The following is a 24,620-nucleotide window of genomic DNA, read 5'->3' on the forward strand; positions in this document are numbered from 1 at the left end:
AAACTTAAGATAGTTTTGACCAAATTACCCTCCAATGAAGTTTTAACAGTTTGTATCCCCATCAGTACTGAATCACTATGCCTGTTTCCCTACTCTTTCCAATGAAATGTGTTACCAAGCTTTTTGATTTTTGCCAATCAGGAGAAAAATGATACCTCATTATGGTAGTAATTTACATTTTTCTTAGTGTGAATGCCACTGAGTATCTTTCCATATGTTTGAGCTATTTGTATTTCTTTTCTGTGAGCTGTTCATATCCTTTGAACACATTTTATTGGGTTGTTGGTCTCATTGATTTGTAGGAACTCTTCATACAAAGGAAATTAGTCCTTTCTCACTTGTTTTATCTTTTTTTTTTTTTTTCCATACAGGAATTTTTAATTTTTAGATGGTTGATTTTATCAGTCTTGTGTTATGGCTTCTGAATTTTGTTTCATGAACCTTCCAGTTTGGAAATTATAAAACAATTTCTCCTTTTTTTCCTCTAGCAATTTTACTGTTTCTATTTTTGTTTTGTTTTGCTTTGTTTTGTTTTTGATCTGTAACTTTATGGAGAAAAGCAGAAATGGAGAGAAAATGCTTCTTAATTCCCGATCGTTTTCCTCTTCCTCATCATTGTCCACTGTATCTCTATCATACACTCCATAGGGTTAAAACTAGTATGTTTTGTTATAGTTTGGAACAAGAGTTCTGCTTAATAGACAAGGGTGAGTTCTGAAGGTTGCAAGCAAAGAGAAAAGGTGGTCATCCTTTGTAAGCACGTGTTAAGGGAGGTTGTTGAGGGTTTCAAAGACCAGGAGCGAGAGGTGGCTCATAATACGATAGGGCAAGCTCTGTGTGGAGACAGGATGGGGAGAGGTCTCCTAGAGCTCACTGGCCTCACCAGTTTACATGACAAGCATTTATTGATCCCTCATGTCTCACTTGATTCCCACAATTCAGCAAGGGAGCTGGCATTAGACCCATTTACAGAGAAGGAAGGCGAACTTCAAAGAGGTTAAGTAACCGGGAAGCGAAGGCAGTCATGAATTGGACACAGTTGTGTCAGGCTCCAAAGGCCTCCAACTTAAGCACCTAACCTCTCTCATAGGTGCTCCTTTCAGTTTCCATAGCATACATGCGGCACTTTTGCAAAGTACAGCGCTCCTCCCCTCCATGGTTTCTGCATGAGGACCGGGTATATCGTGTTGCAAAAGCTCGGATTCTGCTTTGCACCTGGGGATGGCCTCCTGCCCTCCTTGCAGTTCAGGGAGTCCTAAGCCTAAGTGCATCAGAATCGTCGGGGTGCTGGTAGTAATATAGATCCCGGGGCCCGACCCACGTTTCCAGAAGCGGGATTTGGGGGACTGGCGTCCCGGCATATGAACGACCAAAACTATCCAGCCAGGCCTGGGACTTGGGACTTGCTCCTCCTCAGCCTTCTCACCAGCCGGCCGGTTCAGGCGGTAATGCCGGGGCGCTCCGCCAGGGGGCGCCGGGGCGCCGCGAGCGGCGCGCGGGTGGGGCGGGGCGCGGCGGGGCGGGGAGAGGCGAGGCGGGAGGCGCGGGCGGGGCCGGGCGTGACCCGGAAGCCCACGGCGGGTTCCGCCCTCCGCCCCAGAGGCAGGCTCGGACGGGCCCACCCAGCGGCAGCCGCCCTTCGCTCCTTCCTCGTGGACACCATGCTCCAGTTTCTGGTGAGTGGAGCTGCCCCGCAGGGGCTCGGGGTGGCTTCGGGGCCCTCGAGGGCTCCGGGGCCGGGCTGCGGGGCTGTAGGGGTGTGCGCGTGGGTCCGCGTCCCCGCAGCGCCCGCTCGTCGCCTGTCGGGGTGGGCTGCAGGGTTTTGTTTCTGCCGGGCGCCCATCCCTTTGCTGTACTTGTTCTGCAGTCATTCAAGTCACGCCAGAACTTGGAGGCGTCAGCAGGCATTTTCAGAGCCACTTCTGGACCGTTCCGGCGGATTGTGTAATCGTGGTGTTAAAGCTTCTGGGGTCCTTAAGGACTTCGCGGCCTCCCCTCTTCTGCCCCCCGCACCCCCGCACCCCAATCCCTGCCGGAGAGCCCTGCTGGTTGGGTTTTTGAGAACGGAAGAGGGCGGGGAGGGCCAGGAATAAGCTCTAAATTAGTAAGCCACCCCACGAGGCGCAGAAACACAAGGTCGGAGTTAGAGGCTTGGGGGCTGGGGGGGAGGGGACCTCGTCAGGCCTTTTAGAGCTTCCAGACTTGGAGGATGGCTGGTTGCTGGCGTGAGTCAGACCCCGGTGTGCAAGCAACTCTTCCAAAGTACTCATTTTTGGGGGGAAAATGAGTGTTACTATGAGCAAATAAATTCTACCTCCTGGCTCTTTATTTCGGTTGAAAACTGGTTTTCTGGCGACGCTGAGTGTATTTCAAAGATTGCCCGGTGAAGGTTTCAGGACGTCTCGCCAAACATTTCCAAGTGAAAGTCTCTCTTCCAAGTTTTTGAGTCTTCCACACTTGATGCTTTCAACCTCTGGTTCTGACAAGAAGCAGGTGTTCCATTGTCTTCCTGGTGGACACGTTCGGTGCCTTGGGGAGAAGATGCTTTCCCACATGCTATATTCTTTATTACAGGGAATAAAAAAGTGCCTTGTTTGGGTTTTCTCTTTCTTTCTTTCTTTCTTTCTTTCTTTCTTTCTTTCCTTCCTTCCGTCCGTCTTTCTTTCTTTCTTTCTTTCTTTCTTTCTTTCTTTCTTTCTTAGATGGTAATTGATTTTTAAAATCTCTAGGTGGAAAGAGGTATCCTTGATATAAACTGCCCAGCTAGGACAGGGCTGTACCCTTTGCCTCTGGAAGTTTCTCCAGTGTCCTAACTAGGTGTTAGTTTAGGGGGCAATAGAAATAATTACTGTCATTTAGTTGTAGGAAACACAAAGGTTAAAAACAGTATCAGTGGCGCCTGGGTGGCCCAGTCGGGTAAGCATCCAATTTCCGTTCATGTCATGATCTCACGGTTCACAAGTTCGAGCCCCGAATCGGGCTCTGGGTGCTGACAGTTCAGAGCCTGGAGCCTGCTTCAGATTCTGGGTCTCCCTCTCTCTCTGCCCCTCCCCCGCTTGCACTCTGTCTCTCGAAACTAAATAAACGTTTAAAAAATTTTTTTAAGAAAGAACTTTTTCTGGGGCGCCTGGGTGGCTCGGTCAGTTAAGCGTCCGACTTCGGCTCAGGTCATGATCTCACCGTCCGTGAGTTCGAGCCCTGCGTCGGGCTCTGTGCTGACAGCTCAGAGCCTGGAGCCTGCTTCAGATTCTGTGTCTCCCTCTCTCTCTGCCCCTCCCCTGATCGTGCTCTGTCTCTCTCTTTCAAAAATAAATAAACATTTTAAAAAATTAAAAAAAAAAAAAACAGTATCAGCCCCAAAGTGTAAGATGATAGCATTGAGACTTCTACAGCTGTAGCTTATTGATTCCATTATACTTCATAAGTGCTTTTGCAGAGTGAATTTATTTGGTTTTGGAATAAACTTTTGCTGTGTATAAATATGCATGTATCTGATTTGAGGATTCAGAATTCTCAGCATTCAAGAAGAGATGCTGCATCCGTCCGTTACATTCCTAGCTCGGAAGTAACTGGAACGCGGATGCTCTCTTGCCCCCTTGTTCTCCCATCTCCTCATCGCATCTTTTGAAAGACGTGGATAGTATTACTTTTCACCTTGATTTTACCTCTGTCGAATGATTCACTAAGTCTCTGAACTTGGGCAAGTCTTTCTCTTGCTTTTAGCCATTTTATTTATAAAATGGGTTGAGGGGTGCCTGGGTGGCTCAGTCAGTCGAGTGTCGGTCTCTTAATCTCAGCTCAGGTCTTGATCTCAGGGTTATGTGTTGAAGCCCTGCGTTGAGCTCCACCCTGGATGTGAAGCCTACTTAAAACGACAACAACAACAGTGGGTTGAAGCAGGTGATCCCTAAGTTGTCCTCGAGCTTTTAACCTGTGACCAGCCATCTTGTCCTGGTGCTTAAGCAGACACCTGGGCTCGAACCCTACCTAGCTCCATCGTTTTTAAGCTGTGGGAACTTGGGTATGTTATTTAAATTGTCTGTGCTTCAGTTTCCCCATATGAAAATGGGAACCTACCTCATGGCTTTGTTGTGAGGATTAAAAATGAGTTAACACATGAAGGTGTGTTAACCGACACTTAATAAGGACTCAGATTTATTCAGTTTCTCGCTGGAACCGGTCCTAAAAATGGGGACCCGTTTACCCTCAGAAAGGTAGGTGATGGGAAGAGTTTTGGAAGTAATGAAATGGATACAAAGTTAAACCTGTGCATGGTCATTGCACATTCTGGAACCCTCCAAGACGTTTCCTACAGTTGTCACTTCCTGGAACACCAGTTGAAAACCACTGCACCCGATTGTGTTGCTTTTATATTCCTTTTGTTGTCCATTCCTCCGTGGATTAAAACACTCGCCGATCATCCCGGTCTCAAAAACTTGTTCCTGTGGTCCTGCTGCCTCTTTTCCCTTTGACGCAGTAGCTTCCTTGATCGCAGTAGGTTCAGCCACAGTTGTTGTAAGGAAACTTCTGAGGCTTTTGGGGGAGGCCTGATGTGATGGGCACCGCCGGGAGCCCTGCGTGCCCTGCCTGCGGTGCTCTTCCCGGGGTCATGGATTGCCCTTGTTACCTTCGAAGTGGCAGCCTTTGGTGCTCTTAATCACCTCCTCCTCAATCCCCCATCTCTTGGCTTTTGGATCCTTCCTTGTCCGACATTCTTTAACACTAGAACACATGTGGCTTTATTTTTGGGGAAGAGCCTGCACAGAGTGAAGGCGACTGACTCTGGTGCTGGCCCCTCCCAGGGCTGAGGGGAACAGTATCTTGGGGCAGCAGCCGGGAAATGGTCCTATCTAATCTCGCCTGCTGGCACTGGCTGCTTTTCCCATCTTTTGGTTTCTAGGTGTTTCTCAAGGCTCAGTCCCTGACTCTGCTCTTCTCTTCACACCCACCCTCAGGGAGTGTGTTCCTTGTCATACATCACCTTTCCTCTTTGCTGCTTCCCGGACTACCTTGCGTCCCTTTCTCTGAGTTCCAGTTCACTGTCATCAACTGTCTGCTCAGCATCTCTTGCCCTACCCTCTATCTCAGGCCCAACACATCTGGACCCGTTGCCTCTTCCATCCCCCACCCTGCAACCCATGCCCCACAGCTGACTTCTTTCTCTTCTCCGGCCCTTTCTCAAATTTGAAATGCTGACATAATCTTTGATTTGTTTCTCTCCTTCATTCTCCATATCCTTATCAGCTATGCCTAGCACATAAATGTCCCTGTGTAGCCTTGGGTGAGTTCCTTAACTGCTCTGTGCCTCAGTTTCCCCAGCATAAACTGGGCAGTAATAGTACCTGCTTTGTAAGTCTGTGAGGAGCATGAGCTACTTCATGAAAGGAGAATGCTACCTTGCACACAATAAGCACTCAGTAAACATTAGCTGTTGTTTTAGGCCATTGGGTCTTCATTACTCACCTTACGAAAGTTCCATCTTTATGTTCCCCAGTGACAAGTTCGTAGAGTAGGTCTTTTTTACTCTGCCTTTGCACCAGGTACACCAGCCTAGTTGGGGTAGGAATGTGGGTTTTGAGTGGAGGAGTGATTGTAGGTTATGTGGTTTAACATGCTGACACTTGGTCTCCACTGCTAACGGGGTGTCTGGTGTATGTTTTGTCACCTCCCGTTAAAATAGGCTCACTATGGAGCACCTGGGTGGCTCAGTTGGTTAAGCGTTCTGTCTCCCCTTCTCTCTGCCCCTTGCCTGCTTGTGCTCTATCTCAAAATAAATAAACTTAAAAAATTAATGAATAGAATAGGCTCACTACTTCCTCAGAGGATCTGTCATTTTTGGTCACCATCTTACACTATTCTTGGCGTTAAAGAGCAGTTCTAACTCACATGACAACACTTCACATATCAGAACAGCATTACCTTGGTACCTTTCTCTATCCCCTGACCCCCATCAGTCTTGTCTTTAGACTAAACATCTCTGATTCTTCCATCCATTCTGTATTTCAGGTTCATGCTGGTTAGCCTTCCCCGAATCTAGTTTGGGGTTGGTTGGTTGGTTGGTTTTGAAACACGGCCCCTCCATCCAGTCTGATCAGCCTTAGAAAAGTAAGGCTGCCTTCTCTACTTCTACGTTTCCTTTGATGCCCTTGGTGTTCTGTCCACCCTTGCAGCTGCCTGAGTAATCCTCCAGTCTTGTCTTCTCCACGTGCTCAGAAACTGTCAATGGTCTTTATGTCCCTCCAGATCAAAGAGTAACCACTTGCACTTGATTTTCAAGATTTGCTAATCTGACCCCATTTTCCCTTCCTATTGCCCTTCAACGTATCTCCTTTGCTTTTGATTGAATAGACTATCTTACTGATCTGGACCAACCTATGGACCTTCCTGCTATCAGACCTTCCCATACGGTTTTCCCTTTGTCCTCTTTTTTGCCTCCCCCTTCCCCAACTACTCTTAATGGCTCAATTCCCATCTTTTTCCATGAGCTTTCTTTATTACCTTAAGCTCCTGAAATGTTGACACTGTTAGGATCCATCTCCCCATTAATTTACATCTTTGTATGCCTTTCATCAATGTTTTATTATCTTCTCAATAATAGTCTTGTACCTTGTTTTTTATATGTATATTTCCAGGTACTTTTTAGTTGTTCTGAGTGGCATCCTTTTTAAAATTACATTTCCAAATTCATTGCTGATGTATAGAAATGCTAATTTGGGTGTATTGATTTTTTTAAATGTTTATTTATTTACTGAGAGAGAGAGAGAGAGAGAGAGAGAGAGAGAGAGAATCCCAAACAGGCTCCACGCTGTCAGCGCAGAGCTTGACGTAGGGCTCGATCCTGTGAACCGTGAGATCATGACCTGAGCCGAGATCAGGAGTCTGACGCCTTACCAACTAAGCCACCCAGGTGCCCCTGGTGTATTGATTTTTGTATCTAGCAGTCTTCCTTATCTTTTAACTCCCATAGTTTGTACATTCAGTTGGAAGTGAATCAGTGAATGCCATACTGTGAAGGCAGTCTTATCTCCATTGAAGGCAACAAGGACAATTTTGTGCTCTTTTCCAATTTTTTTCCGTAAATCAAGTTAGGACTTCCAGTAGTAGTAAGAGTGGATATCCTATTTTTTTTTTTTTCTGCTTTTAGTGAAAATGCTTCTGAGGTTTTAGTATGATGTGTTTCTGATATTTCCTTACAGATTAACGAAATTCTCTTCTATTTCTGGTTTAAGAGTTTTTATTATGATTGTCTATTGAATTTTGTCATGCTGTGTACCCATATGGTGATCAAGTGATTTTTCTCCTTTGATGTGTTCATACAAATGACATTAGATTTCTAATACGAAGCACTTAAACTGTGTGGCCCATTCAGACCATCATTTGGTGATGCGCTCTGTTTTGTTCACTGCACCTTCATGCGTTTTAGTCTTGTCTTTCTAGAGTAGACCATAAATTCCAGGGGAAGCAGCAGCATACCTTATATTTAGATTTCCCAAGCACATGGCACTTAGGCAATACTATTTTATTTCATTTATTTAATTAGATATTCCTCTTTTGCCTGATGACTTCTCTCAGATATTCATAAGATACTTGAATATTTGAATCAGCTTCTTTGAGAACAGGCCGACTGGTTCTACCTGATAGACCTCTTTCCGGAATGTTACAGCTAACTTTTTCATGAATGTCCCAATTTAATTCACTGGCTCAATTGAAGAATTAACAGCCGCCCCCCCCCCCCACCTCCCGTGACCCCCCGCCCCGCCCTTTCTTTCTCTAAGGAAAATTATTGAGTATAAAATCGAGCTTACATCTTAAAAATGCACTTCTCTGTGGTTGCAGTAGAGAAGCCATAGGTTATATCCTCAGCAGAGTTTTGTTTTAATGGATAGAATGTGGGTTTTATTATTACTTGAAGCAGCTGTGAAACACAGTTGATAATTTCTCCACAACAAGTCTTAAATGTTTAAAGACTAAGGTACAAAAAAGGTGGATTTTTTTTTTGCCTCCTTGAAATGGAGCAGTCTTCAGACAGGTTCTCTAGGTGTGTAGATTAAACTGAGAAATTGGGGCACCTGGGTGGCTCAGTCGGTTGGACGTCTGGCTTCGGCTCAGGTCATGATCTCCTGGTTCGTGAATTCGAGCCCCGCATAGCGCTCTGTACTGACAGCTCAGAGCCTGGAGCCCGCTTTGGATCCTCTGTCCCCCCCCCCCCTCTTTCTCTGCTCCTTCACTGCTCATGTGTACTCTCTCTCTCAAAAATAAGTAAAAAAACATTAAAAAATATGTAAAAAATAATTTAAACTGAGAAAATTATCAGCATATCTTTTATTAATGCTAGATAATGTATACTTTTGGTTTTATTGTCAATGTGTAGCTTTTCTCATCTGAGACCATAAAATATTTTTGGGTATCCTTTTGAATGCTAGTTGTAGCTATATTTGCTAAATAAAATGAGATTATTTCTATTATTATTTATTTTTAATGAGATTACTTTTAGGTTTCTGAAACCCTTGTCAGTAAATACGAGATGGTTCAGATTCTGTGTCATAACTTGGGTTTGAAAATGTGATTTGATGAGTCCTCTTTCAGACTTGTTGGGTAGTGTTCAGTCTGGGTTACTGCCAGGTGCCATCCTCAGGTCAAAACTGTAGCTTTATGTGCTGACAGACATAACTTTCTGATTGGGGAAGGGGTTGAGCAGCAAATGATGAGTCAGATTGCTTCGGAGTTTGCTTACTTGTTTTTAAGACTTAGTGCTTGTTGGTGTTGATGCACCCTTGTGACTAACCTGCTTATGTGTCCTTACATAAAAAAAGTTGATTTGCTGTGGTGTTCATATACAGAGCCACCAGTTGATGGCAGTGGTCCTCATTTTTTTCACTGTAATGTTTCCATTATTTTTAAGCATTTGTCCAGTCTGGAAACCTTGAAGTTGTCTTTGATTTCCTGTTTTATCCCTTGTGGCTGATATTTTACCACATCTTATTGACGTTTAATATATTTTTTAAAATATTTATTTATTTTTGGGAGAGCGCAAGCCGGGGAGGGGCAGAGAGAGGGGGACAGAGGATCCAAAGTGGGCTCTGCCCTGACAGGCTGACAGGCTGATGAGCCTGATATGGGGCTCGAACTCACGAACCGGGAGATCATGACCTGAGCCCAGGTCAGACACTCATTCGACTGAGCCACCTAGGCACCCCGAATTCAGTGGTTTGTTTTGTTTTGGTTTGGTTTTTGTTTTTTTTTGTTTTTTGTTTTTTTGTATGTTCATAGAGTTATGCGGCCATCGCGGCTATCTAATTTTGTATCTAGTATTTCGTTGTCCCAAAAAGAAACTGCATACTCATTAGCATTCATTTCTCATTCTTCTCTTCCACAGCCCTGGACAACCACTAGTTTATTTTGTGTTTTTATGGATTTGCCTATTCTGGACAGTTCCTTTAAGTGGAGTCATATAATAGGTGGTCTTTTCCAACTGCCTTTCACTAAGTATAATGATATCAAGGTTCATCCATGTTGCAGTGTGAATCAGTCCTTCATTCCTTTTTGTGGCTGAATAATATTATGTTGTATGGATATACCACATTTTGTTAATCCTTTCACCCGTTTATAGCACTTCGGTTGTTTGTAACTTGGCTATTACGAGTAATCCTGCTGTGAACGTTTGCTGGTTTTTGTGTAGATGTATGTTTCATTTCTCTTGCATATGTACCCTAAAATAGAATTGCTGCATCCGACAGTAACTCTGTGCTCAACTTCTTGAGGAATTGCTAAACTGGTTTCCAAAGTGGCTGTACCCTCAGCAGTCGATGAACGTTCCACATTCTCCACATCCTTTTCAAAACCTGTTCATCTTTTGTGTTAAAGTCCTCTAGTGGGCACAGTGTGGCACCTCATTGTGGTTTTGATTTGCATTTCCTTGATGACTAGTGACACTGAGCATCTTTTCATGTGCTCATTGCTCATGTGTATCTATCTGATTTGGAGAAGTGACTGTCAGATCCTCTGCTGATTTTTAAGTTGGGTTGTCTTTTTATTATTTAGTCACCAGGATTCTTATATTCTAGATGTAAGTCCCTTATTGATAAGTGATTTGCAAATATTTTATTCCATTCTATTGGGTTGTCTTTTCATTTTTGTGATGGTATTCTTTGAAACAAACATTTTTAATTTTGATAAAGTCCCAATTTATCTTTTTTTTTTTTTTTTTTTGGTCACTTTTGCTTTTGGTGTCATATCTAAGAAACCATCGCCTGATGCAGATCTTGAAGATGTGTTCCTGAGTGTTCTTACAAGAGTTTTATGGTTCTAGCGTTCACATTTAGATCTTGACCCTTCTCAGATAGTTTTTGTTTATGATGTAAGGTAAGGGTCCATATTCACTCTTTGGCATGTAGATATCCCGTTGTCCTAGCATTGTTTATTGAATGTATGAGCACCTGTGTTAAAAATCACCTGGTGCCTGGGTGGCTCAGTGATCCATTGTTGGTTTTGGCTCAGGTCAAGATCTTGTGGCTTTGTGAGGTCAAGCCCCATGTCAGGCTCTGCGCTGGCAGCATGAAACCTGCTTGGGAGTCTGTCTCCCTTTCTCTGCCCGTCCCCAACTCGCGCTATCTCTGTCTCTCTCAAAGTAAACTTAAAAAAAAAAATTAAATTAAAAATATGTTTTAAAAAATCACTTGACCATAAAGGTGAAAGGTTTTCCTGGACTGTCCATTCTGTTTTGTTGCTTACCGTTGATTTTTATTTTATTATTGTTATTTTAAGTTTTCATTCATTTTTTAATTCCAGTATAGTTAACATAGAGTGTTATATTGCTTTCAAGTGTACAATATAGTGATTCAGCAATTCTGTACAATACTCAGTGCTCATCAAGATAAGTGCACTCTGAGGCTTCACCTATTTCCCCCATTTCCCCCACCCACCTCCTCCCTGGTAACCATCTTTTTGTTCTCTATAGTTAAGAACCTGTTTGGGGGATCATCATTGATTTTTAAGAAAAACAATTCAGTCACATTTGCTTCTGTCCTCTCTGCTGCCACACGAATCTGGGCCTTCCATGACCTGCACTTACTCATTATTCAGCCTTTTTTGTGTAGAGCTGCTGGTTGAATACTTCTGAAAGCAGTGGTTTCATCACGTTGCTGCTGGTAGAGGGTAGCCGTTGGTGTTCCACCAAGATCGCATGCGAACTAAACTCCTTTGCCTGTTTCTTGAGGTTCCCTCAGCCAGCCCTACCCAAGTCTCCATACTTAACTTCTTTTTTTTTTTTTTTTTTTTTTGGGACAGAGAGAGACAGAGCATGAACGGGGGAGGGGCAGAGAGAGAGGGAGACACAGAATCGGAAACAGGCTCCAGGCTCCGAGCCATCAGCCCAGAGCCTGACTCGGGGCTCGAACTCACGGACCGCGAGATCGTGACCTGGCTGAAGTCGGACGCTCAACCGACTGCGCCACCCAGGCGCCCCATCCATACTTAACTTCTATTTCTAAATTCAAATCATCTTCTAATCAATTCTGTTTCTCTTAGGTATCACATCTTCATATTTTATGCCTTGATTCTCCACATTCAGTTCCCTTCCCAGTTTAAAAGATAACACTTTCTCAGCATAATTAGAGACTATAATAACAAGTTGAGGTACCTTGATCTCTTTCAGATACAGTTTCGTAGAAGAATCACTTCTCTGTCATTCATTTGGCCACTTAATGCATGACCCAGTTCTGGTTTGTCCTGCCTCTGTTACAGTCAAGGTCCTGTACTGGGTGTTGCCTTCAGTTGTTTTGTAACTGTTTTGTTTATATGTAGCTTTTCTTCCTATACATTGTACAAACTCTTTGAGAGTGTAGAGACATTTTATAATCCTTTCACAGGGCTGAATATGAATGTACATTCAGTATGTAAGGGTCTTTGATCTTTTAATCAAAACTTTGGGGACCAGATGTATTGGGAGATGTTTTTAAGATTTTAGAAAGGTTTAAGCTGCATATACCTTGTTACTTAACAGCCCAGTAGCACTCTGGGATAGCCTCTGTTATGACATACATTAAAATATTTCCTGTTACGCCTATTCTCCAGTGGGGTGTAGGGCAGGATCATATGTTTAAAGATTGCTTTTTCTGTAGCAAAAAGTGAGTTTCCACACTGAATGTGATAGAGAGACTATAAATAGTCTCATATCAGTTCAGGTCAGGTGTGATTTTGCTGCCAAATGAGTTACAGTGAAACAGTTTGAGTAGAGTTTGAGTTTCAGAATTGTGGGTAAGGGATTGTGGAGGGACGTGGGTTCTAAGTGTAAGGTGTAATTATAGAGCAGGGACACGCTGTCTCCTCTAATGTGTGGGGACCCAGGCCGGTCTGGACTTCCCTCCTTGATTCTTTGCTGCAGCCTTTTCCTCCCACCCATTTGTCCTTTGACCAATTCGCTCATGCCACTCCTCTGTCCCCAGATCCCTGGTGTTTTGCCATTTTTTTGTCCCCAGTGTGCTTGTGGGAAGAAGCTACATATTCCTAAAGTCTCAAGATGATTGCAGAAAGGATGTAATAGTAATTCATTTAGTGTCAAGCTTGGGAAGCCGTCACTTTTCTTTTCCCTGCACTACCTTCTCTTCTGTGCATTGAACACAATGGGGGACCAGTGATGTGGAGGGGGCACCATGGGGGTGGCATACAGCCATCTGGATGGACTCCTGGCAAGGCAGCCAGGTCTTGGCCTGGATGAAGTTAAGCAATCTTGGCCTGCAGAGAGGTTTCCGATTCATTCAAGACCTTCTGTAATCTGACTCCAATCTAACTTTGTCAGATTAATGAGTCACCATTGCTCAGATTGAGATTTTATGTTTTTATATTTCTTATGAATTTTTTTCTGTGTAAACTTGCCTATTGAGCATCCCATGAAGAACATATAACTGCTTTTCTGGCTTCATGCATTTCCCTCAACATTTTTCTTTAAAAAAAAAAATTTTTTTTAATCCTTATTTATTTTTGAGAGAGAAAGAGAGAGACAGAGACAGAGAACATGAGCAGGGGAGGGGCAGAGAGAGAGGAAGACACAGAATCTGAAGCAGGCTTCCGGCTCTGAGCTGTCAGCACAGAGCCCAACGCGGGGCTTGAACTCATGGACCACGAGATCATGACCTGAGCCGAAGTTGGACGCTTAACCAACTGAGCCACACACAGGCGCCCCTCAAACATTTCTCTTATTATGTGACATTTCTCTTATGTATGTAATTTTACAACATCCCAGTGATAGACTGGGCAGTATTCTGAAACTGGAATTGGACATGACTTGTCTAGAAGCCCATAGTTTTTGTTGTGTTTTAAAATGACTGCTCTTTTTTCACGTGCCTAATGGCTGGTGACCTTGCCAAAAGGAAGCCACATTAGATATGCCATATTTATTTTGAGACACACAGGGTAAGAACCAGGAAGCCTCAAATGTTGGAGCTGGAAGGAACATTGGTGGTATGTTTTATAGATCAGGAAACAAATCAGCTAAAGATACACAGCTAGATAGTGATAGAATCAGAACTTATTTTTCTTGAAAATTTGCAACTTTATGTTTCCTCTGCTTGGTTGCTTGGTGTTAGAGCTAAAATTTTCATTTGATTTTTTTTCTCATCTTCTAAGTAAATTTAATACTCTTTCTGGATTTGGAAAACCTCTATCTGGTTTCAACGCACAGAAGTGAAAAAAAAATCATTTTGCTTCTTGGTACCACCTTGGTAAAACTATGTTTTCACAAGACGTGTCTTAATTAATCAAATGATTAGAAAATTGGTCTATGATTAGAGATTGGATAGCCTCATTTATGCTTAATTTAACTAACAACAAACCAATTTAAAGTGTGCTTTTGGTGTTTAAAGCTCAGTAAGGCTGTATTCTGTTTCCCCATATATATATCTCTAACTTGAAGACAAGGTTAGATCACACCATTTAGAACTGGTGGTGATAAGTGCCACACTTTTTCTGTTAACCTCTGCTGTGTATTGAATAGGAGCAACACTGATTATAGAAAATGGTGGGAAAAAAAGAAAAACCAGATGCCAGTTTGAATTTATGAAATTAGAAATTAGGTGTCCCATTGGAGGGGCTTAATTGTTGGAGGAAAAAAACCCAGGGAATTACAGATCATCATTAGAACTCAGAGTTTAAGGAGCTTTGGTTCTTTTGTTGTCAGTGGAGTGCTTTAAGTTTTCATGAAATGGTTTTGTTGTTGTTGTTGAAGAAACCAGTCACCCGATGGGTTACACATTTATAGTTCTCTAAAAATCATGCCTGTCTCTTCTCACTGAGAAAGAGCTGGGGAGGGGACGTGTGCTCCCCGTAGGTGGGAAGTGCTCTGCCCATTAGGTCCCATCCAGGCAGAGTGCTCTCAGTTGGATGTTGGAGTTTCCTATGCTGTTCTCTCATGATATATCTTTGTTTGTGAGTGTGAATCTAATTTAGGTTGTTCTGTGTTTCTTTGTTGTGAATGACCCTGAAAAAGTCCCTTCACTAACTATCCTGGGTCTCACATTCCACTTGAAATAAGAAGAGATTGAACTGTGAAAATCTCTTCATTTTCTAAGATTCTACCATTTAGCTGAGTACTTTTTTAAATCAGATATTTTTCGTTTAATGTAACAAGAAGTAACAAACCAAAGAAGAAAGAAAGACAAAAAACAAATTACTTTCAACAACAAAGTCATCACTTTGGCTTGGGTTTCTAGAACTGACAGTCAAGTGTTTATGGAGGTTGTGAGGGGACAGGGAGAATCTAGGGTAGATTTGCTCAGTGCTACCATTTATTCTCACTTCTGTATGCTCCTTAACGTTTTGGGAGAGTATTTCTATGTTATTTTACAGAAGGAAACAGTCTCACACTACCTAGCCCTAGGCAGGACACAGGGGTCGTTAACTGTCCTGAGCTCCTTAGACTGTTGTCTTTATAGTTTGGTTTGGTCTCAGGTGGCACAGAACTTCGTATCCAGTGTAACTCTTCCTGTTCTACTCTTTCAGCTTGGATTTACTTTTGGCAACGTGGTTGGAATGTATCTGGCCCAGAACTATGACGTAAGTGACCATATCTGTGTCCTCCCGTAATTTGTAGTGACTTGTCTTTGTTGAAGTCAGGCATGCCTTCCAGCGTAAATGAAGTCCGTAGGTCTCGGGAAAATGTCCTGAGTTTTGTAGAAGGATTTTCTGTTTGAAAAATACACCTCACAAAAGCATCTGTCTCCGTATCACCACAAGAGGGCAAAATCTCATCAATTTAGATGGTCTTATGATCCTGAGCTGTGCTGGTTGGCCCAGAATAATTAACTACTGACTTAGAGTCTTCTTATATAGTTCTGTGGACAATTATGTGATAAGTGGAAATGTAAGAGTAATTGGATCATCTTTTCAGTTACATCAGACACATTTTGTAGAAGGGGAAGTGGAAAAGCAGGTGACAAAACTGCCCATACATGGGGCCTCTGGAAAGGTTGTTTTAAAGAGAGGGAAAGGAAGGAAGAGGTGGGAAGAGGGAAGGAAGGGAAATATGTTAACTTTTGATTTGTCTGTGGTGAAGCTATTAGTGTGACAAAAGAAATTTTTTGTCAACCTTCACTTGAGTTACATGGTTTTCTAGGCAGGAACTTTATTAATTTATATCGCCTTTATTGTTCGTATGCACAACTTCTATTTGGCAGTGGATTGAGGTGGTCAGTGAGTATATAAAAGTAGAAGTCAGAATTTAGCTTCTGAGGAGGGAACATACTTCAGTTTATAGCTTCGAGATCCTTCTTATGCAGCCATGAGGCCAAGTCGCTTTCAGAGGAAAATAAAGACTTAACAACAGCCCTTTGTTGTAGGAGGAAGAGAAGTAAAAGAGTATCAATTAGGTAGCTGCAAAATTATAATCATCTTTTTTCTCTTTAAAGATACCAAATCTGGCTAAAAAACTTGAAGAAATTAAAAAGGACTTGGATGCCAAGAAGAAACCCCCTAGTTCATGAGGCGGACCCAGCACTGCTTTCTGGATAGACCGATTCTGCTCTTCTTGAGGCCTCCTTATCATCTGAACCAAAAAGCTTTTGTTTTAAATTTCAGCCTCAGCAGTCTTCCTCTCTGCTAGATCCTTTGCTGCCTGAGAGCAACAGTTGAGGCTTCGCATTCAGAACTACCCTTTTCCAGCATCCTCCCCCCTTCCCTTCCTCCTTCCAGCCACTTGGGACGGCCTGAGACTGGAATTATGGTGCTTGATTAGTAAACGTGACCTCTCCTTTATTCTTTGGGGTTTCTAGTGTTTTCTAAAGAAAAATTGATGAGTTTTGTATGGCTGATCAGATTTCACAGTCTAACAATTATAATGGGTGTTTAAACATTTGTTACTAAATTATGTTGTTTCACGGTAATTGAAATTAAAGTCCAGAAGCCACTTACTCCTGAATTATCCTCTTACTGTATACTGTTATCAGCCAGCTCCGTAGCTGCTAATTTAATCATTAATCGATTTGCTACATTGACTGAGAAACTATATCCTGAGAACCCTGTCAGGAACTAGGGAGTTTAAAAATATGTAAAATAATGGCCTTTATCCTCTGTGAAATTCAGTCAAGTATGCATGTTTTTCCATAATGATGTCTTTGATTCGACACTTTTCTCTCAAAAGAATCCTCCTATTTTAAGGGATTATAGGTGCATTTGATGTTACATGATGGATAAATGATAAGTTGTCTGTAAAGGAAATATTACGCCTTTTCACATTAAAAAAATGTATTTACATTATAACTTTATAGTAATTCTCATAAGAAAACTTTGAGGGTTTTTGTTTTTCTCCCTGCAATAAAAAATCACCATTGTATGTTGACCCATTGATAGAGACATCTCTCTGCTCCTCATTCAGCAGGGAGAAGCTACTGAAGATGAGACCTCCACCCAAATGCTAAATATTTCCATTATTGATGGGGGTGGGGGGTGAGCATAGAGGCCGCTTTTCGGCTACAGGCAGTGGAAACCTGAACAAGGCAGAAGGGCCCACAGTGAGCACACAAACGGGCTCATTAAGCCATAGGCCCTAACTGACCGATGGGCTACGTACAGCTAGGCGCAGTTCTAAGGATCACCAAAAAAGGGAGAATTCCATCAGTCCTCATACTCCCTTACTCCGCCCTACTGTGACTATAGCCCCTCACCATTGCCTTGTGGTGGACAGTCTCTCTTTTGCTGTCCTGCCTGCTGCTCCCTTGCTCTTTAAAAAAAAGAAAAGAGGGCGCCTGGGTGGCTCAGTCGGTTAAGCGGCCGACTTCGGCTCAGGTCATGATCTCACAGTCCATGAGTTCGAGCCCCACGTCGGGCTCTGTGCTGACTGCTCAGAGCCTGGAGCCTGTTTCAGATTCTGTGTCTCCCTCTCTCTCTGCCCCTCCCCTGCTTGTGCTTTGTCTCTGTCTCAAAAATAAATAAACGTTAAAAAAATTAAATTAAATTAAAGAAAAGAAAGAAATCACCATTGTAATTTGTCAAATATATAATTAGTCCATTTTTTTTTGGTTAAGAAAATGTTTGAATACTTCACTTTTCCCATGGGTCAAGATACAAATGTGATTCAGAATAAAGAGTTTCTCCCACTCCTGTCCATCAGCAACTAGTTCCTCTTCCTGGAGGCAGGCTCTGTCAAGTTTCCTGTATACTTTGAGGAAGATTCTTTGCCTAAACAAATACATGTGTGTGGTGGGGGAGGGAGGGGAGGTTTACACAAATGATAAACTGTATTGGTTCACCCCTGGCCTTTTATTTTATTTTATTTTATTTTATTTTATTTTATTTTATTTTATTTTATTTTTTAAATGGAGATCATTCCATATCAGTATGTAAGAAACAAGGAACCTGTTTCCCTCCTTTGGCTCCATGAGATTCTAGTGAATGGATATACCATAACTTACTTAATCTGTTACTGATGAACATTAGGGTTCCTGTCTTTTGCTGTTATAGTGATGACCTTGAACCTAAAGTTATTATACGTATCTGTGTGGAGTATGGCTGTAAGCTAAATCCTAAAGGTGTAATTTACCCTAACTATAAAGTCTCATTTGATTGTGTGCTTTGTTTTAGGGGACTTGTTGGGCAGCTCACTGATAATGCCATTTCTGAAGAAATTTTAGCAGAATCTGTAAACTGGAAGACTAACTTAGAGACACCTTTATTCAGGCAGTGATGACATTGGTACTGCGTGATTATAAGACAAAAGGTTCTGTTTTCTCTTTGAAAACGGGGATCTCTCGTACATGGGTATGGGTTTTATCCCTGGCAGCTTGTCCTGGCGTGTGATACAGGTGACGTGAAAACAGCATATTATGGTGTGACTTCACCCTAGGAGTGAGATCATGGGCAAGCGTCTTATTTTTCTGACACTGTTGTATTCTCTGTAAGATGTGGACGCAATATCTACCTCATACGCTCACATGAGAAACAGGTGAGATAATGTATGTGATGTGTTACACAGTGCTTTGCAAATTGCCCAATAAATAACAGATACTGGCCCAAACACGCTGCTTTTGGTCAGAATACTTTATTTTCCTGCAGTTGCTTTTGGAACCAGTTTATGAACCATGCAGACTTTGTCATTACTCTGTGGTCACTCTCCTGGTTGCTGATGAAAATCTAGAATATCTACCTTGATCACACTTCCTGGCTCATAAGATTTGATCTTGAATGACTGAATTGTTAGCAGAATGAAATACAGCCTTGAAGGATAAAGTTTTACCGCTTTTGAGGGTATTCAAAATGCCACAACCTTAGAAAGGTAACTTAAATGTTAGGAGATTAGGTCTCTCTATTACACCTTGTAAACCAAGCACATTGGGATGTAGGGCTTCCCTCAGGAGTGACTCTTACCCTCGCTTACCGGTGGGGAGCCATCCAGCAAATCCATTCCTGCATTTGCCTTCACCATATAAACTGCTCCGCAGTGAGTACCGGCTGCCTCCGTGCTCCCCATTCAGATACCCTCTTCTAGTTAGGTTCTTGAAGCAGTGAAAAGGGGCTCGGAGTTCTCAGGCAAGGTTATCCTCACTGAGCTAGAGGAGGAGCCCAGAACCATCACGGATGTTGGGGTGTAGTTGAAACTTTGCAACGCGAGTGAGGGGTGCAGCCATTGTGATTGTGGCACTAAGAGTGTTGTTACGCAGGGACTCTTGCCTCACACACCCTCAGAGGGAGGGGAAGAGTCCCTGCAAGACATACTCGTCTTCTGCTTTTAAAAATGTTGGAAAACTCCTCTGTCAACGTGGCTTAGGAAAACTTCTTGCCATACCTGATCGTACAAGGAAGATTACTCACGTGTGCAAAATATGACTTCAGGATTGATGTTGGGAACTTCATAAAGACATTGGACCTGACAGGTTTATCCTTAAACCACAATCCTCCCAAACAAAGGGAGAGAAAAACCCAAACAACCTCATTTGACGTCATCAAAAGGGGTGTTAAATATTTCAGGAGTTGAAGTTGCCATTGATGTCTTCAGTGGACTTTTCTAGTGATTTGGTGTTTCAGGCAATTGAGCAGAGACCTGCTGCTGATTTAGAGGAACGATTTCATTTTTTGTAGCCCATTCGTAGGCCCGTTTTTTCAGTTTCCATTTGTAGGATGGTAGAGGAAGTTACAGCGTGTGGTTTCTCTGTGCATACGAGTTCACAGAGCATATGTGCACGTGCATGTTTTCATTTCCACTGAGCAGTACAGTCCCCAGATACAAGGCTGGTGTTTGTTTTTCTGCTGAGGTCTCCTGCCTTTTTAATGCTTTTTTTGTTAGTCCCCCTGAAGGAACTCTACAGACTGTCCTGGAGCAAATGAGGCTTTTTCTTAAACTGCCCATCTTGGGCTTTGCACGTAGCATTTCCATTCCTTACTCGTGAATGAGTGCTTTTTTTCCCTACTGACCGTTAGGGCCTTGTGGAAGGCCACAGGGTGGCAAAGGGAAAATATTTGGAGATCTTGCCTGGTGTAATAGGGGAGCTTGTGACACTCAGATTTTCGTGTTTATGCCTTTTCTGAATCTCCATGCGCCATATTTCGTCAAATACATTTTTTTTTACAAGGTGCTGGGAAACACCGGAACGGTGAGGTTTTATGGAAAGTGCACAGGGTGGGGCATTGCAAAACCTGAGTCGCGGGCCCATGTGGATCGTTGCCCCTGTGGTAAGGCCTTATGCAAGGTGCCGTGTGGTTGCATCATTTTTGCATGTGCAATTGTAAAAGATCAGGACAAGAAAGAGTCACCATGTAAATTGCTGGGCAGTTGTGCTAAGAATTCATTTAGTGAGGGCAGCCACGGGATGGGTTACACGTGTACTTGGTCTCTCTCACCTTTGTGTTCTAACGGTTTGAACATCTTGCTATATACTGAGAGTGATTCTAGTGTTTAGATGTACTTTTGCAAACGTGGCCCCTAAGTGTGAAGCCAACTACATGATTTAGTATTCAGCTGAAGAAACAGATCTTTTCTCACGTTGGAGGGAAAACTAGCTGTGTTTTCTTTACTAAAAGGTGGTTCACGAGTCTTTGCCATGTAAATGCTAACATAAAAGATTGTGTACCATGTCCTTCATGGGTGACTAAAAGGAATTTCAAAGGCAATTTCCAAAGGCAATTAGGCAAGTTTGATACATAATTGACTTGAAAATAAGGTGCAGTGAAGTGTCTTTGTTTCTCAGTCATCTATCAAAGGATCAGGTATAAGGTGGTCACTTACTGCTTTCTTTTTAACATTGTGATGTTAGAAGATAAAAGTCAAATTGTAACATATTTGCAAGAGACTACTCAGGAGAGCCGTTAGTTAGTGTCCATCAGTGATGACAAGGGGTCATTAGTTGTTTCTGACCTTTCCTGTCCCTGGAATGAGCAGTCTTGGTTGGCCTGATCTCTGATGTTGGGAGAGAACAGTGCTGCTTTTCAGAACGGTCAGTAGACCGGACTGAAATAAATGCTGTTTCTCAATTGGCCAGTCGAGTGCACTGGCTCCTGGAAGCTTCCGGCAGCATCTGCCGTGGGGAGCTGCACTGCTTTCCCTTTAGGAGTGAGTGTGGTTCTCAAACGCTCAATGGTGGCCAGTGATTCAGGTCAGCTTAATTCTAAGTCAATGCTTCTTTCTCTTTTTACTTGTTTATACTCCTGGAATCTTATTATTTGCACCTTTTTCTCACTGTCTGACCTAGAGGCTTGGGGTCCAAGTTCTGTAATTGACATTTGACACTTTGGCAGCCATGACAATATGCTAACACCCTGCCTCTTCTGAACATTTCATAGCAAGAGAACTATGCAGATTCCATCAAAGCAGCCGTAGCATATATTACACTGGGATTTTATTTGGGCTCAGGAGGTCTTTATTTTCATCACTAGTCACATAATGTGGCCTAAGCTCATTGATGCAGAAGAAGCAGTAATATCCGCGGTTAAATCCTGTCAGTTTCGTTGTGGTCAGAGCACGCAAGTGCTGACCAGCACAAAAGAAATCTTATAATTCACAGACCCTTGATAAACTAAGAGAGCGACTTCACTGATAAGTTATTGTTGTGGGGAAACCGGCCATGCTGTCAGTAATAACTTAAAATCAAGTAAAACAATGTAGCAGCTCCAGGGTGTACCTTTTCCAGTAAGACCTACTTAGCAAGTAACTGGTGGTAGAAATCAGAACTATGTAATGTCTCCAAGCCAGGGGGATTGGGAGCTATATCCAGTCATCGAGCAGGAACATCTGTCATGGAGAAAACGGCCTGGTTTTCAAGAGGAAGAAGGAGGCCTTGATTTCCAAAGTGATTTTTTCTCACAGGAAACATTTATTAGGTAGTTAGTTTACTATATCGTATGAGTTGCGGGGGACTTGAAGAGACAGAAGACGTCTCTCCCCTCGAGGGGCTCCCTGTAGGAAGTGGCTGGTGTGTGAGGCCTTCTGTACTTGCTTTCTCAGGAACAAACTACTCATTACATCCAAAAGAAAGCCAGTCAGATAGCGCTAATAGCACTGTGGTCTTAATGATAGTTTTGGCCTTTTTAATAAGACAGGTAGGGAAGTTTTTTCTCCCTCCCAACTCACCCAATGCAGAGGTACTGATGATTAGTGGAAAGCGAAGAGAGAGACAGGTGCCCCCCCACTCTCCAAAAGTAGAGAATTCCTATGAAACCTTCCGTAAGCCAAAATGACATAAAGCGAAGAGGCACTTGCCATTCATTTATATGGAAAGACGTTTGAGCGTTTCCAGACCTCCGCAATAACCTCTCTTAGGCTTCCCTGATACCTTAGGAACTTCTTGCTGACGGGTGTGCAAAGTAAATGGGCATACAGCACAGACGCTCGCAGGTGCAGCTCGCAGCTCCGGCGGCTCCGTGCAGAGACGCTGGGTGCAGTTCCCCGGGAGGCGGCCCAGTGGCACCACTCCAGTTGCTCAGGTTGCGCACTGCCCCTCGAAGGGCTCGCCGCAAAACCACTGAACACTACTTGGACTCTTCTCGGAAATCCAAAAATCCTCTTCAGATTTCCTCCGGTTAGCCAAAACAGGTACTCATGTAGGTCTTTTGTAAAAGCAAAGTGGCGTAACCAGAACTTTTGAAAAGCCGGGGATACCTGTACTGATTTCCGTGTGTCTTCTGTCTCTACTTCTTTTTCCTTGGACAAAGAGAACAGTACAAGCCTCTTTCTAAAGGGGGACACTATTTCTTTATGGGAATTTGGTGCCAAGGGTAAAGAGAAGCCATTGAAGGGAGATGCTTAGAAGGGAATCAGAGTAGTGAGAAAACAGTACTGATCGCCACAAAGAGGACTTGCCAAGATCGCCTTTTTGTGGTGAGAACTTAGGATAGAAACGCCGAGGAGAAAGTTCCGGGGGAAGATTTTCCTCCGAAAGAGGAGATGTGACTACACAGGTGGGATGATTTGATTTCTCCTCCAACTCCTAAAAAGGGGTTAAGGTATAAAGAATAACATCGAAGCCAGTGAGGCTAGTTTGTGAGGCTTAGTTAGCCTCTGAGGGGCGACTGAGTCAGCCTTTCTGCTCTTCCTGTCCTCAGAAAGACCTGGAGAGCCCAAGATACAGGACGTGAGAACGGTGCTAGGTTTTCCTGAACTACAGTGCTGAGGAAGGAGGGCGGGGAAGAAGGCACTAACGTCCCAGCATCGGAGGCTTCCTGCTCGTCACCTGGGGTGGCAGGCTGTGGAATCTTCTGGTGGGGGTTGTGTGCTCCTGGCGGCTTTCTTGGTCAGATTCTGTTCGGCGCTCGTAGCTCCTCTGGCTGGGCTGTGTGCCCGCTCGTGTCAGGCCTGATCAGTGAGGTTACTGACCTTAGCCCAGGCTGGAAAAGTGTCCAAGTGGAAGAGGCTAACTCCCCATGTGTTGATGGCCACCATCACGATCACCAGGCCAATGACATTGACCCCCAGGCCAGCTTTCACCTGTAGGACACAAACCAAGCCCACCCAAGTCACTGAGCGGGCAGCAGCACAGACCCCGGGTGCTCCTCTGTGCCCCCGCCCAAGGGTTGGCGCTAGTCTGTCGCAGTCGCTGCCCGGGATCCGTAGTGTTGCCTCGAAGGGTGTCTTGGGAGTGTGGCAGGATGGGAGAGGCCACTGGAACTGTCTCCACCTGCAGTGCCGTCACTCCCAAATGGAGGCCTGGCACGTGTGTGCTTGGAACACCAGGTCTCTGTTTGTTAAGACTCACGCCAAGCAGGGGGCCCGCGTGATAGGGAAGTGCATTAAGGCAGGAACTTCTCGGAACCTTTAACGTGCTGATACGTAGGGGGACCTGTAGGAGAGGCCAGGTTCTACAAAGCCTTTGCCACTGTTAACCGTGTTTTCCTTCCCAAAGGAACGGCCTATGGAAGGTTGTGTACGTGGGGTTCACGTGGAGAACCAGGTCGGCTGCCTCTGCTCAGCCCTTCGGCGGGAGAGTGACGCGGGCGAGCTAGCTTTGCTTCTTTCCGCTGAGGGGATGTCGCCTCCACGACTCAGCCCTCCCGTTTCCGCCATGGAACTGAGCCTCACAGGCTGAGGGGGGGTGTGTGGGGCAAGATGGATGGCCGAGCCAGGGCCAGATGGAAAAATGTACAGTAAGGAGGGCTGGCGTTAAGTTGGGAAAGCCGTGAGGAGATGGTTCCAGGCAAGTGACTAGATGCGTTGGCTCCCTGCTTTGTGGGCAGGGCCCTGGACGTATTAATCGGCCTTGCCCCCTGGGCTTTGGGCGTGGAGGGCCGCCCCTGTCTCCTAGCAGAGGGGGCAGGTTCTAAAGGGGCTGATCCTTTAGAAGGAACCACGTAGAACATTTGGTTGGCACCCCCACCTTTAGAAGATGAGGAAATTGAAGTCTCAAGTCAGCGCCCAGGACTAGCTCACTTCTTGTCACCTGGTGCCTTTGAAAGGCGCTGTCTCTGATCACTCCATTCCAGGGTAGAAGGTGCGGGGGATGGGGTGAGTGGTGGGGGCACCCGGGAGAGTTAGCTGGGGGGACAAGAGAGTTGGGGCCGAGCTCAACTCTCTTGAGCAGACAGGGTCGCGCAGTAAGAGATGGGGGGGGAGGGATGGCGGTGACCTCCCTTCCCCGAAGTATTACATACAGAGCACTTAGGTGAGTGGGTTGAAAGCTGAAAAGGATCTGAATATCTGCTCCTGGCCT

At 44.0% G+C, this 24,620-nt stretch overlaps 2 protein-coding genes across 2 annotated transcripts in view; one reads left to right on the plus strand and one right to left on the minus strand.

The window, feature by feature from the left end:
- Positions 1-1,569: 1,569 nt before the first annotated feature.
- On the plus strand, positions 1,570-16,794 carry STMP1 (short transmembrane mitochondrial protein 1). Its single transcript, XM_049641916.1, has 3 exons — positions 1,570-1,676; positions 14,995-15,048; positions 15,900-16,794. Exons 1-3 carry the CDS (start codon positions 1,662-1,664, stop codon positions 15,972-15,974), a joined length of 144 nt encoding a protein of 47 aa, XP_049497873.1. The 5' UTR covers positions 1,570-1,661; the 3' UTR covers positions 15,975-16,794.
- Positions 16,795-18,128: 1,334 nt separating this feature from the next.
- SLC13A4 (solute carrier family 13 member 4) overlaps positions 18,129-24,620 on the minus strand; it is a 47,374-nt gene continuing 40,882 nt past the window's right edge. Inside the window, exon 17 of the mRNA XM_049641912.1 lies at positions 18,129-23,401. Coding sequence (XP_049497869.1) covers positions 23,264-23,401 — 138 coding nt within the window. The 3' untranslated portion in view covers positions 18,129-23,263. The remainder of the gene's footprint in view (positions 23,402-24,620) is intronic.

The sequence above is a fragment of the Panthera uncia genome, chromosome A2 (genome assembly GCF_023721935.1).
Source record: "Panthera uncia isolate 11264 chromosome A2, Puncia_PCG_1.0, whole genome shotgun sequence".
Classification (NCBI taxonomy): domain Eukaryota; kingdom Metazoa; phylum Chordata; class Mammalia; order Carnivora; family Felidae; genus Panthera; species Panthera uncia.